This window comes from Gracilinanus agilis, chromosome 4 (assembly GCF_016433145.1).
Source record: "Gracilinanus agilis isolate LMUSP501 chromosome 4, AgileGrace, whole genome shotgun sequence".
Taxonomy (NCBI): domain Eukaryota; kingdom Metazoa; phylum Chordata; class Mammalia; order Didelphimorphia; family Didelphidae; genus Gracilinanus; species Gracilinanus agilis.
The window spans coordinates 333,080,126-333,095,264 of NC_058133.1; the positions used below are offsets into that span (position 1 = coordinate 333,080,126).

The window sequence follows — 15,139 nt, forward strand, 5'->3', positions numbered from 1 at the left end:
GAGAGAGAGAGGAGAGAGAGAGAGAGAGGAGAGAGAGAGGGGAGAGAGAGAGGAGAGAGAGAAGAGAGAGAGAGGAGAGAGAGAGAGAGAGAGAGAGAGAGAGAGAGAGAGAGAGAGAGAGAGAGAGAGAGAGAGAGAGAGAGAGAAGAAAACCCCAAATGGAGTCACAAAGAGCTGGACTTGAATGAAATGTTGAAACAACAAAAACTTGTAAGATCTTGGCTAAATCACTTAACCTCCCTTGGCTTCATTTTCTTCACCTGTAATATGAGCAGATTGGAGAAGGCAGCCTCTAATTCCCTTCTACCTTTAGACTGCTGTTTCCATGACTTGACCTCTAAAAATAATATCTAGGCTTTACATAGGGCAGCTAGGTGGCCTAGTGGATGGAGCACTGGGCTTAGAAAAAGGAAGGCTCATTTTCCTGATTTCAAATCTGACCTCAGACTCCTTGTAGCTGAAAAAGTCACGTAGCCCTATTTGCTTCAGTTCCTCATCTGTAAAATGAGCTAGAGAAGGAAATGGCAAAGCACTCCAGTATCTCTGCCAAGAAAATCCCAAATGATGTCACAAAGAATGGAATACAATCGAAAAACAAGCCTTTATATAGCTCTTTAAGGTCCACAAAGAGATGTATCTCTGTGTGATCTCATTTAATCCCAACAATCCTTTGAGAGAGACATTGTTATTATACTCATTTTACAATTTTAATAAATTTAAAAAAATTAACCCCCCTCAACACACAAGAATAAATAATAATGCCCTGAGGTTACAAAATTCAGTCATCCCTGACCTTTGATCCTGTGTTCTAGTGATCTCTGTTATTGAACTGGCCTTTCATAACTCAACCTGGCTTCAACCTAAACCCTTCTCTGACTGTTATTTGCTGTTTGGTAGATTCCTGCGTCTCAAAGTCTTTACCAAATTAGGGTGACTTTTGTCTGGCTTTTCTGTGTACCGACAAGAAAAGGTCTAAGCAACCATTTTCTACTAGGGTATGAAATGTACTTTCTAATGCTGTTGGGGAGTTTTTAGGGGCAAGAAAGGGAAGGACAATGACATCCTGGAGAAGAATTCACCTGGGATGTCCCCTATGGCACAGCATTGGGTATCCTCCATTGTAACTAATTATTCTTGGAACTGTTCCAACCTCAATCAATCAACAAAAATTCCAATCAGGTACCATGAATACAGAGACAAAGATTGAAACAATACTGCTCTTAAGGAGCAGTTATATTCTATTAGGGGGACATGTTTATGTGCAAATGTATAAATTAATATATTTTATATATTATATGTAGGTTTTACATATATACATGTATAATAAAAACAGGGTAAAGAGGGAGAGAAATTGGGATATCAAGAAAGGGTTTGTGTTGAAGGTGGCATTTGATGCCAAGGCAGGCAGTGCCAGTCAAATTTTTTTTATCTTATTTTAAAACCTTACTTTCTATGTTAGAATCAATATTAAGTATTGATTCCAAGGCCAAAGAGTAGTAAGATCTTGGCAATGGGGGTTAAGTGACTTGCCCAATGGGGTCACACAGCTAGGAAGTGTTTGAGATCACATTTTAACCCAGGACCTCCAATTCTAGGTCTGGCTTTCTATCCACTTAGCCACATAGCTGCTCCTAGTCAATGTTTAATAGCCAGATCTCTAGAAAAACAAACAAATATCCTCATGTACCTACACAATCAACAAAACAATAAATCAAGACCTGATTTGTAGTTTATTTCACAACATTTTTAATTGTGACCAATTTTTCGTGACCCTATTTGGAATTTTCTAAATAAAGATACTAGAGTGGTTTGTCACTTTCTTTTCCAGCTCATTTTTACAAAGGAGAAACTAAGGCAAATAGGGTTAAGTGATTTGCCCAGGGTCACACAGCTAGTAATTATCTGAAGCCAGATTTGAACTCAGGAAGATGAGCCTTCCTGTTCTGGCATTCTGTCCACCACACTACCTAGCTGTCTGTAAATGTTTACACTGGAAATTTAATCAGTTTTTGCCAGCTGTTTTCAGCTGGCTCTAGCACGTCCCTGGCCAGAAGTGTGGAGGCATTAAATTCCAAGTATGGGGGAAAGTTAGTGAAAAGTCACAGAGTCAGGAGATAGAATTCCATTTGTCAGGAATTCAGAGATGTCCATTTGGCTATAGAGCAGAATGTGGAAGATCGAATAATGCATAACGAGCCTGGAATAATAGATTAGGATCAAGTGATGAAGGACTTTCACAGTCAAACAAAGGAGTTTATATTTGATCCTCAAGATTAATAAGTAGGAGTAAGACGGCCAATATGCCCTCAAAGAGAATCACTGTGGAAATGACGTAGAGGGTGATTGGAATGGGGGGAGATTTTAGACAAGAAGATACATTAGGAGTCTGTTGCAATCATTTAGGAAAGAGGTGATGAGGGCCTGCTAAATGTGAATAAGGAGATGGGGTTGGGCTCAGTAGATGTTGTGGAATAAGAAATAGCAAGATTAGGAAGTTGAATGGATGTATGAGGTTGAGGAAGAGTAAGGAGTTGAGGATAATTCTAAGATTACAAACTGGGGAGACTGTAATAATGGCAGATGCCCTTAAAAGAAACAGGAAAATTCAGCAGAAGGTAGGTTTTGAAGGGAAACCTCTAAATTTTGGTTCTTTGGGGCAAAGGATTGGTTGCCATACCTAGTTTTGGCTCTGATGACAAGTCTTTTGCCTCTAATAGTATCTACTGACATGTGGGATTTCCTTTATATCCCACAGAGTTGACTTCCCCATGGAAAATAGTTTTCACTCAACATTGCTCTGCTCCTGGGCACAACCAGGTAGATGGGTCAACTCTCTTGTATTTTGTCAATAAATATTTATTAAGTACCAACAACCCAGGAATTGTGCTAAGCCTTGGGTATGGAAAGAAAGGCAAATGATAGTTCCTGTTCTCAAGGAGTTGGAAGTCTAATGGGGAAAACAAAATATAAATATTTATAAACAAACATAGCAATATATAAGATAAATTAGAGATGATCAACAAAGGAAAAGTGCTAGCATTAAGGGGAACAGGGAAAGGTTTCTTATAGAAGGCAGAATTTTAGGGACTTGAAAAAAGTCACAGAAGCTGGGACACTAAGATGATGAGGTAGAAGAGAATTCCAGTCTTGAGGATAACCAATGAAAATGCCCAGATTTGGGGCAGCTAGGTGGCACAGTGGAGAAAGCACTAGACCTGAAGTCAAGAAGGCCCATTTTCCTGAGTTTGAATCTGATCTCAGACACTTTCTAGCTGTGTGTCCCAGGGTAAGTTACTTAACCCCAATAACTTAGCTTTTACTGCCTTGGAACCTATAATTGGTATTGATTCTAAGACATAAGGTTATGGGGGAAGGAAGGAAGGAAGGAAGGAAGGAAGGAAGGAAGGAAGGAAGGAAGGAAGGAAGGAAGGAAGAATGAAAGGAGAGAAGAAATGGAGAGAGAGAGAGAGAGAGAGAGAGAGAGAGAGAGAGAGAGAGAGAGAGAGAGAATGTCCAGAGTTGGAAAAGGGACTATTGGATTCAAGGAATAGCAAGGTGGCCATTATCATCACTGGATCAAAATATACATGGGATGGTGGAAAGTGGAAGAAGATTGGAAAGATGTGTGTGTGTGTAGGATTGTGAAGGCCTTTGAGTTACAAACAAAAGACTTTATATTGTATCCTGCAGGTAACAGAGAGCCACTGGAGTTTATTGAGTAGGGGGCAGGAGTGATAAGGTCAGACTTGTATTTTAGAAAGATCACTTTGGCAGCTAAATGGAGTCCAGATTGGAGTGCAAAAAGATGTGTGGCAAGCAGACCAATCAGAATGCCAGTTGATATATCCCAGATGATGAGAGCCCATGCCATGGTAGTTGATATGTGAGAGGAGAAAAGGGAATGTAAAGGAGAGATAATATAAAGCTACAACTGATAGGATTTGACAACAGATTAGATATGAAAGATGGCAGAAAGTAAATGGCATCTGGGTTACTGGGAAGATGATAGTACTCTCAACAGTAATAAAGAAGGTAGGAAGAGGGGAGGGTTTGGGGGAAAGATAATGAGTTTAGTTTGGTTCATGCTGAGTTTAAGATGCCTTTGGTCATCCAGTTCAAAAGGTCCAATAGACAGTTGGAAATGTGAGCTTGGAGGTCAGCAGAAAGGTATGAGACTATTATTAGATTTGAGAATTACCAACACAGAGACGACAATTAAATCCATAAGAACTTATGAGATCACAAAATGAAATAGTATAGAAAGAGAAGAAGACCCGGACACAGAGCCCTTTGGATTTAGAGTATTTCCAGGGCCAGCCACAGAACCTTCTGAGAAACCAACTGATTTAAGTTTTTTGGCATAATATCAATATTATGATAATGAATAATGAATAGCCAGCTTATAACCTTGTGCCTTGATTCAACCTCTTTTTCCTCTTTGTTGTCACAGAGGTACTTACCATATCAACTTCTGAGATGCTATCCAGACTTTCAACTTGCACATCTACACCAACAGGAATGGCCGGGCCTGAAGATGATGGTATCAGATATTCTTTTGTCAGCAAGTTGTCCAACTCTCTCCTCTCCCCTCCACTCCACTTCATAGCCCCACAAAACCCCACAAACCCCACAAAAACAAATAAGAACATGAGCAATTTCTTTGGAACCTGGGTGATATTTCTTTCTTCCTATCATGCTGCCTTGATGGGACCAAAGTGAAATTAGTGTTTGCAAGGTAAGAACTTGGAAAATATAAATAAAGGCTATTTCTTTTGCCCAAATTATTTTACTTATCCATGTGGTCCTGAATTTCCAGCTTGTACAGACCCATGTAAAACTGTGATGATAGCAATAATGCATTTAGCTCATAATTAGAAAAAACAATCACATGTTGGGCAGAAAAACTTTATCATTAATGGTGTTGGTCGCAAAATTATTATGTGAGCTATTTTCCAGAGAATGAGGCTATTTGCTATATTCCCTTTGCCTACTAATTCATTTTGCTCCTTTATTCATTTTACTTTTTTGAAATCACTTAATGCAATAGAAAATGGATGGCATTTGGAATCAGACCTGGATTCTAATTTTTTCTCTGTCACTTTACATCTTTGTGAACTCATTCAAGCATTGGCCATCTCTGGGCCTCAGTTTCCTAATAGTACAATGGACATAATTTTTTATGTTCTCTAGAGTTAGAAGACTTGTGTTCAAATTCTACCTTTTACACCTACTTTCCCTTTGTGACCTCAGGCAACTCATTTAACTTCTTTGGTTCTCAGTTTCCTTATCCGTAAAACATATTGGGGGTTGGACTTGATTAGGGATCCCTACCCTTTTTTTGTGTCATGGACCCCTTTGATAGTCTGATGAAACCTATGTACTCTTTCTCATATGTCTTAAATGTCTTAAATAATGTCTTACATGCATAAAATAATAATATTCATTGGATCTGGCCTCAGATACTTCCTAGCTATGTGACCCTGGGCAAGTCACTTAACCCCAATTGCCTAGCTTTTGTCACTTTTCTGCCTTGGAACCAATACTTAGTATTGATTCTTGATCCTAAGACTGAAGGAAAGGGTTTAAGCAAGAAAAGAATCCATTGGGCAAGTCCATTGCACAGCGTGTGAGTAGAACTTTATTAACATTTGGACCATTTACTTAGAAAAATCCTTCTCATAAGTTTAATATATTTTTCTTTATTACTAAAGAGCACAGGATGGAACTGCAGTGAGGGATGATCAACTAGCCCACTGGGACTACTGGTAGAGCTGGAAGCCTTTACATTTGTTTTGCCTCTGGGACTACAGAGTTTCTAACATAAATAGCCAGGAAGATTGAATTTAAATGGATTTTCTCTCTACCTACCCCTTAAAGGGTAGCAATAAGTTATAAAAACCCTGGGAATGCTAAGAATTAGAACTCCCAAAGCGCAAAGCTAGAACCTAAAGTCTTCCTCCTCTAAGGGAGCAGAGAGATTTGAAGCAGAATGGCAGACACAGTAAGACAAATTGTACCTTGGATAAATCACTTGCTGACAGGGAGAAGGTATCATTGAGCCACAGCACAGCTGGCTAAAACCTGAACTGAGAGAGCTTTGCCAACATGGGACTCTAGCCAATTATCTGCTGCAAGGCTTTACTATCTCCACCCTCCCCCGCCACATTTAATTAAACCCAGAAGATCAAACTCTGCCCTCAATTATGCATACACAGCTCCTGCTTCGGGCTCCCAGATGAAGAAGGATTTAGTCATAGGATCATAGATTTAGAGCTGGAAAGGACCTCAGTGGCTATCTAATTCAACCTCTTTATGTTATAGATGAGGAAACTGAGGACCAGAGAAGTTAGGTGACTTGCTCCAAGTTACACAGGTAGTAAGAAGAAGGAAGTGGGGAGGGGATTTGAACCCAGGGCTTCTGACTCCACAGACAGTGCTTTTTCTCCACTGTATCACACTAACTTCTCATTAGTCTGTGGATATTATGGTAAAGTGTTTTTCTCCTTCCTTGTATTGGGATAGTCTGGATTATGGTTGTCCAGTTATTCTTTCCAGAGCACATAATAGGCTGTGATGCTTTATCAGTATTTAGAAGTCTTCATCAGGAGTTAGGCTGGTTGGAAAACTGTGCCAATCAATTTGCTCCAAGGACTATTAATTCATACTTGGCCTTTGACCCAGCTACTAGGTCTATATCCTAAAGAGATCAAAGAAAGGGGAAAAGGACCCATTCATACAAAAAAAAATTATGTTATCTCTCTCTGTGATGACAAACAATTGGAAATTGAGAGCATGTCCATCAATTGGTAATAGCAGAACAAGTTGTGATATGTAATTATGCTATAAGAAATAATGAGCAGGTTTAAGAAAAACCTGGGGAGACCTAAATGAACTGATGCAGAGTGAAATAAGCAGAACTAGGAGAACATTGTACACAGTAACAGCAATATTGTAAGGATGATCAACTGTGATAGACTTAGCTACTCTGGTCAACACAATGACCCAAGGCAATTCCAAAGGAGCCAAGATGAAAAATGCTATCCACCTTCAGAGAGAGAAAACTGATGAAATCTGACTGCAGAGTGAAGCAATAATTTTAAAAATGTCTTTCTCTTTCTCTCATTTTGGGTGTTTTCTTTTTCAACAAAGCTAATATGGAAATATCTTTTACATGACCTCACATGTATAATGGAAATCAAATTGTTTTCTAGGGAGAGGGGAACAAGAGAAAGGGAGAGAATTTGGTACTCAATTTTAAAAAATGATAGCTAAATTGGTACATGTGATTGGCAAATATTTAACAAAATAAAAATAATTTTTAAAAGAGAGTAAAGTGTGCCCACCCAGAGAGTGCTGGAATGAGCACTGAGTTTCATGATACCCCACCTGATAGCACATACTTTCTATGCCTGAGGGCAGAATGTTTAACACAGGGATGGCACTTAACGGATGCCCCTGAATTCTTGCTTACTTGGCTTACCCACCAAGTCCAACAACAGAAAACCATAATTTGAGAAGAGAAAACTTCATATTATAGTTTTGCTTAGTTGATGAAAAATCAGTGGTAGACATTTTTTTTAAAGCAACAAAGTTTGATGTTTCATACCTCCAAAGCCAGGTCTCATGCTGAAGTCATGGTCATCTATTCTCAGAAGCTGTTCAGATTTTGTCAGTGGAGACTTAGTGATGTCAGGGCTTCGTTTCAATATTAAGCTATACAGAAAACATAGAGTCACTCACCCCTTTCTGCACAAATAAGACATATTTATTTTCAGTAGTGAGGCTTAGGAAAGCTTTTTTTTTAAGTGATGCCTGAGTTATAGGGGTGTTTGATTCAAAAGGAAAACCATCCACTCCCTCTCTCTGGTTCTTACCCTCTTATGGTAGAGCCATTCTTTTCTAGCCATGCCCTATCTCCTACTTTCCCTCTGGTCCCTATCCTATGCTCCCTCTGAGCATGTTCAGAAAACAAGAGAGGAGAAATCCAAGGGAGTTATCTCTTGCTTCTATATTATTCACCAAACCCCCCACCACTTAAAACTCCTTATTTATGGCTCCATCTTTTGTCTAGGGTGACAGGGATTCTTTTTTCCTTTTTTTCTACTTTGGGGAAGTTATGGAATATACTAAACTAACGAGATTCTCTTTCATTTAGCTCTGCAGCCCTCCAGATGGGAAGATTCTGGTAATTTCTTTAGAGTCTACTTTCTCAATCTTATTCTCTGTGGTTACGTACAACTTGCTAGCCACTGCTTCTTCCTTTGAATTCCTTTATCAGTAATGAAACACATGCGAACAGAAAGTCCCATGTCTGACCACATTTTTTATGCCTGCTTTCAATACTAATTGAACAGAAATATAAATGAACCATTAAGAATTAGTGAGCTTTGGATTTAACATAAGCTCTCTTGGGCAGGGGTGGGAGGATGAGAGATAGGCAAAATCACCATCTGGTATCAGGTCTCCCAAACAGAAAGTTCAATAATGGTCTGTATGTCCAGACACCCCTCTAATCATTAACTTCAGGCACTCCCCGCTGAGGTGGTTGATGCAAAGGGAGGTAGAGGCAGCCTTACTCCAGTGACTACTGAAATGCCAGCAGCACCGCCCACTGTTGGGCCAGAGCATCTAAGCTCAAGTCTCCTCATCCCATTTCCAAGGACATCCCACTTCTACTGAGATTTCTCTAGAGCAAAAGGAACTGCTTTTTTGAGTAATAGTCCCTCTTTTATCATTGAGTCAAAAGCAAACTGAACAAAAAAAGAAGGAAAAAAAAAGCAAACTAAAGATTTCCTTCCCATCCAGCCCCTACCTTCTTCCTTTTCTCTGTCTTCTTTCTCTTCCCTATGTTTACTTCCTTACATTTCTCCTATCCTTTCCCTCGCCTCCTCATATCCCTTCCCTTCCTTTTCTTCTCTTTCTTTCGTTTCTTTCATTCCCCTGCCTTCCCCTTATCTTTCTCCTTCTCTTCTCTTTTCTCCCTTACTCCACATTGGCTTTCCTTCTTTTTACTCTCTTCCTTTTCTAATGCTTAGACAAAGTAAATACTTACTCTAGGAGATGGCTCTATTTCAAAAAATCTGGGAGATCCTCTTTGAATCAAATCATAATTTTATAATCTTAAAATCCACTTCTCCCATAATTGTGTGGACTTTGGGAAGGGTGGGAAAAAGAGGAAATGCACAGAATTCAACTACTGCTTCTATAGGCATTAGCACTGATAGAATTTGTCTGGTCACTTTAATGGGAATTGTCTGATCCTATTTAAGAGAGACAAAACCTGATTTATATATACCATAGGAAGTAGTTTTATTTCATTGCTTTTACCCTAAAATTTAGTCCGCAAAATAATGTTCTCAGACATATTTAGTGACCTGTCCCATCTTTACATCGAGTTCCTTTTGCTTTCTAATTCTGCCCCAATCTATCTCCTCTACCTAATAGATTATCCTTGATATGTACTATATTCTCACCAATAATCAGAGAAAACAACTTCAGGTCATAGAATCACAGAATTTTAAATTCACCTAGTCTAAACCACACACCCAAAGAATCCCCACCATAACATGCTATAAGATTAGGGTTCTCCTCCATTTCTTTATGAAAGGGATTTGTTGTTCAGTCATATCCTACTCTTCAAACCTGCATTTGAGGTTTTCTTAGCAAAGATGGAGTGATTTGCTATTTTCTTCTCCAGCTCATTTTGTAGATGAGGAACTAAGGCAAACAGAATTAAGTGGCTTGCACAGGGTTACACAGCTACTAAGTGTTCAAGGTCAGATTTGAATTTAGGAAGATGTCTTCCTGATTCTAGGCCCAGGGATCTCTCCACTAGGTCACTTATCTGCCTTACAAAAGGGATTAGACTTCCCTAAAAGGAAATAAAGCTTTTCTTGGGACTAGATTGACCCCTTCTTGCTAGAGGAAGCTTCCTGTTCACCTAAGGGTATAAAAAGTCCCACCCATGCAGAGTTGGGCTCTTCCAACTTGGTGAATTTCTAAAGATCCCCAGACCTACCTACCATCCCTGGTTCTGCTGACCAGATTCTTTTTCACATGAAGACTAGGAGAGCCAGAAAGCTAAATGCAACTGTAACCCTTGCTATGATAGGGCAAAATAAACTTCCTTTTATTAACTATTCAGTGACTTGTAAGAGCCACATTTAAATCAAAACTGAATTGGGAGGCAGCTAGGAGGCTTAATGAATTGAGAACTAGGTTCAAATCTGGACTTATGTCCTAGCTGTGTGATCTTGGGCAAGTCACTTTACCTCCATTGACTAGCCCTTACCTCTCTTCTGCCTTGGAACCAATACACAGTATATAGTATTGATTCCAAGATGGAAAATAAAGAGTTAAAAAAAAAACCTGAACAGAGTATTGCCTCTAACATATATCCATCAAATGATGGCATAATCTTTGCTTGACAACTTTCAAAAAGGAGGGACTCACCACTTCTTAAGGAAGCCCATTCCACTTTTGCAAAGCTCTAGTTGTTGAGTGAAATAAGCAGAACCAGGAAATCATTATATGCAGTAACCTCAATATTGTAGGATGATCAAATATGATAGACTTCGTTACTGATACAGTGATCCAGGGTGATTCAGAGGGACTTGTGAAAAAGAATGTTATCCACCTCCAGAGAAAGAACTGTTAGAGCAGAAATGCAGATGTTTGTTGCTTTCCCTTCTTTCTTTTGTTTCTTTCCTTTTTTCCTTTATTTCTTTCCTTTGTTTCTTTATTTCTCTCTTTCTTTCTTCTTTCCTTTCTTTCCTTCTTCCTTTCCTTACCTTCTGCCTTAGAATCAACACAATGTACTGATTCCAAGTCAGAAGAATGGTAAGGGCTGGGAAATGAGGGTTAAGTGATTTGCCCAGAGTTACCCAGCTAGAAAGTATCGGAAGCTAGATTTGAACCCAGGTCCTCTCTTCTCTAGGCCTGGCTTCTATGCATATATTGTATGTGTGTGTGTGTGTGTGTGTGTGTGTGTACATATATATATATATTACATATTTATACTTATTAACTTAGTATTTATATTGTATATATTATGTGTATTTGTCTCTCCTTTTGTAATGCAAGTTGAGATTTTTCATTCTTAGTACTTGGGTCCCAGCACCTAGCACAGTGCCTGGCATATAGTAAGCACTTAATAAATGCCTGATTGATTAATAAATGTTGGATATAAGATCATACCTTCCTTGTTTGTGTGTCTCCTCATGTACTTCTCGTCTCTGCCTTTGAGGTCTGCTGTAAAAACAAAAATAAAGTTTTAAAAGGAAAAAATATAACTCAACCCATCAGTAAGAATTCATTAAGATATATGTAAAACCCAGTGGAATTGCTTGTTGGTTCTGGCAGGGGAGAGGGAGAAGAAGAGGGAAAGGACATGAATCATGTAACCATGGGAAAATATTCTAAATTTAATTAATTAATGAAAATAAATAAGTCATTTATATGTCTCAAAAATAAATAAATTTATGTAAAAAAAGAATTTATTTAGCATCCACTATATGTAAAGCACTTTGCAAGACAAATACAAAAGTGAACCAATTTTTGCCCTCACGGAACTCATACTGTAGCTTGAAGAAATAACATTATATAAATAGATATATGCAAATTTAATCCATTTGAGGGGATTATGTAGAAGGTGTCACTTGAGATGAGCCTTGAAGTAAATTTGGGATTCTAAGAGTTGGAGGTAGTGCATTATTAGGCATAAAGGATGGCTAATGCAAATGTGTGGAGATGGGAGACTGAGTGCTACTCTGTATGAGCAACATTAAGAAAACCAGATTGGCTTGTGAAAAAGGAAGTAATGTGTAAAAAACTGAAAAGTGAGATTAAGGACAGGTTGTGGAGGCCTTTAAATGACAAAGAAGTCTACATTAAATCCTAGAAATAAAACACAGCCTCTACACTTTACTAAGTAAAGAGGTAATATTGCCAGACCTATGGTTTAGGAAAAAATCACCTTGGTGTAAGGAGTTGGAGCCAAGGGAGACCTGTCAGAAACACTAATTAGCAGATAATTGTAAGAGTCCAGGCAAGGGCTGATGAAGCCTAGTCAGGGGCAGAGGCATGTGAGTTGACAGAAGGGGACAACTGTAAGGGATGTTCTGTAGATAGGCAACTTATTTTCTATTGGGAGTAATTGAGAGTAAAAAGTCTAAAGCAGCAATGGCAAACTTTTTGGAGACTGAGTGCCCAAACTACAACCCTCACACTGCATGTGAGCCCCCTGCCTTACCCCAGACAGGAGAGGGAAGAACTACTCCTATTGGGCTGCTGCTGGGCAGAGGGCTGAGTGATGTGAGAAATGTCCTTAGGCATGTGTGAAGAGAGGGAAGGGAGCAGCCCTCTCCGGCATGTTCCAGCACACATGCCATAGGTTTGCCAACACAGGTCTAGAGTCACCCCAAGGTTGTGAGTTCACAAAGAAGGTAGTACTTTTAACAGAAATAGGGAGGCTCAGAGAAGGGTTGGAAGCTTTGAGGAGGGCTAAGGAATGCTGAAGACAAACTAGTTCTATTTCACATTGGTGTCTGCTTCTGATTTTCAGTGAGTTTTCTGTAATGGCTTCATTTTCTGTGGGATAAAATAAAGGCTGATGAGTATTTATTACCTTGAAAGACTACAAAGAAGCTGAGGAGCTCTGTTGTTCACATGTCCAAATCTTGACATTTTGCTGTTTTGGAAAATATGTAGCATATTGCTAGGAGGGCAGTAATTATTATCTCTTATTATTACCTATTAACTTTCAAAAAAGAAAAACCCAAAAGGCAGGCAGACAACATCTGGGGCACTGGAGTGTTTTTTGTCATATTAGTGATTACATGAATGTAAGGAATTTCTAACATAGAAACTACCTTTCCTAATGCAATTGCTCTGTCACTTAGTCTTAGAAAGTCACCTGAGGCTCTAAGAGGATAGTGACTTGTTCCAGGTATCTACCTGTTCCAGTATGTGTCACAGGTGAAACTTGAACCCATGTCTTTGTGATTCCACAGCAGCTCTCTATCCACTATACCACCCTATCACTTAGAATTTTATGTTAGAAAAAATGTGGTAAACACATTGAGGGTGTGTGTGTGTGTGTGTGTGTGTGTGTGTGTGTGTGTGTGTGTGTGTGTGTAGCAGTCTCTCAGGGTTGTTGTGAGGATCAAATCTAAAGTGCTTAGCACAATGATTGGCACATAGTAGGCACTTAATAAGTGCTTCTTCCTTCCTTCTTTCCTTTTTTTCTTTCCCTTCTTTTCTTTCTTCCTTTTGTCCTTATTTCCTTTGTCTATTCCATTACCCATAATGACAATTCCAAACCTTCTCTTTCCTCCTCAAGTCTTTAATAGTACCCCTCCTCTAAACTTTCATCTGATAACCTTTCATATTTTATCCAGAACATTGAGATTGTCTCATGAACAACCCTCTTTTCCTTTCCTCCTCATCTCTCCATTCCCCTACATTGTCCTCCACTTCACTTCCTTACTTCAGTCTCTGAAAGGCAGCCCATCTCCTTAACAATGACCAACTCCTGTGTGTACCCTTGATTCCATCCATTTCCGATTTCTACAGCAGATTACCCCTATTATAGTCCTCTTTCTCTCTAATATGTAATCTCTTCCTGCTACCTACAAACACATCCAAATTTCTACTATCCTACAAAAATTCTTACATGATTCTACCATCTCTGCTAACTATGGTCCTATATTTCTCCTCCCTTTCTCAGCCAAACTCCCTGAAAAATACACCTGTGGTTCTCCTTCCTTCCTCTCTTTACATTCTATTCTTAACCCCCTGAAACCTGTTTTTCAACATTCAACTGAAACTGCTCTCCGCAAAGTTTCCATTTCTCCTCTTAAGACAAGATCTAATGGCATCTTCTCAATCCTCAATCTCTTTGATCTTTCTATTGTACCTGACCTCTTAAATTCCTTCTCCTCCAGGACAATCTCTCCTCTCTCAGTTTTTGGTACACAGCTCCTTCCCGATTCTCTTCCTTCTAATATGACTTCTCTGTCACAGTCTCCTTTGATGATTCATTGCCATGACGTGAACTATAGTTTCTACCCAGGTGTCTTTTCTCTCTTCATCTTTTCTGTTAGTGACCTCACCAGCTCCCATTTGCCTCATCACATCACATGGTCATGTGAATTAACTTCTTTGAACGACATCCTTGTCTATCTGTACCTGAACTGGTTTTTGCTTCTTGCAACTTTATTTCTTTGTAGACTAAAACATTGTTAATAGTGGGCTAGATGGAACTCTAATTTCTGTGATCATTCTTGGTCCTAGAGAACAGAAGGGAGGTGGGGGCACCACAGCTATAGAATGTTGAATACCTTGTCAGAGGTGATTACTCAGTTTTAATTACCATTTTTTCCTTATTACAAGTTTCAGTGGAAGGGAGAGAAGACAATGGTTGTTTTTCTTTTGGTTCAGACCTTTGATTCCATTGGTTTTGAGAAGTCTCAGTGTAGAAATTCACTCCTCTAATGCAAAATAGTAACTTCTCTTTAACTTATAAATGGAGAGGATTATCTGGGCCATTGAGTGATTAAATGACTTGCCTAGGGTTACATAACAATTCTGTGTCAGGCAGGAGATGAGCCTAGGAATTCTTGACTCTAAGACTGTCATTTCCTATGGACCACTAGAGAAAGAGAAGCTAGGTGGCACAGTGGATGGAGCACTGGGTATGGAGTCAGAAAGACTTGAATTCAAACATTTCCTAGCTGTGTGACCCTGGGCAAGTCACTTTACTGTGTTTGGCTCAGTTTCCTCATCTATAAAATGAGCTCAAGAAGAAAAATGGCAAACCACTCTGCCAAGGAAATCCCAAAAAGGGATCATGAAGAGTCAGACATGACTGAAATGACCAAGCAACAGCAAAAATACCACTAGAAATAACTGATGTGAAAAACACAAGGTGTCAATAATGTTTTATAAAAAAATAAAGGAAGTCATAGCTTTCAGGGGGAAGGGAGGTAGGTAAGTTATGCAAGAAGGAGGTTTAAACTACAGAATTTCTAAATATGGAGAAATCAGAGTTTGTTTGCTTGGTTTTCAGAAATTATTCAATAACCTTTTCCCAAAAGGATCATCTGAATTAGTTGACTTACTGAATCAACAAGTAACTAGC

The 15,139-nt window shown here is 39.1% G+C and overlaps 1 protein-coding gene across 1 annotated transcript in view; it reads right to left on the bottom strand.

Moving 5' to 3' along the window:
- LOC123246523 (gamma-aminobutyric acid receptor subunit rho-1-like) overlaps positions 1 to 15,139 on the bottom strand; it is a 66,038-nt gene that overhangs the window by 28,616 nt on the left and 22,283 nt on the right. The window contains exons 2-4 of the mRNA XM_044675388.1: positions 11,197 to 11,250; positions 7,607 to 7,713; positions 4,457 to 4,528 (exon numbers count right to left, since the gene is read on the bottom strand). Coding sequence (XP_044531323.1) covers positions 4,457 to 4,528; positions 7,607 to 7,713; positions 11,197 to 11,250 — 233 coding nt within the window. The remainder of the gene's footprint in view (positions 1 to 4,456; positions 4,529 to 7,606; positions 7,714 to 11,196; positions 11,251 to 15,139) is intronic.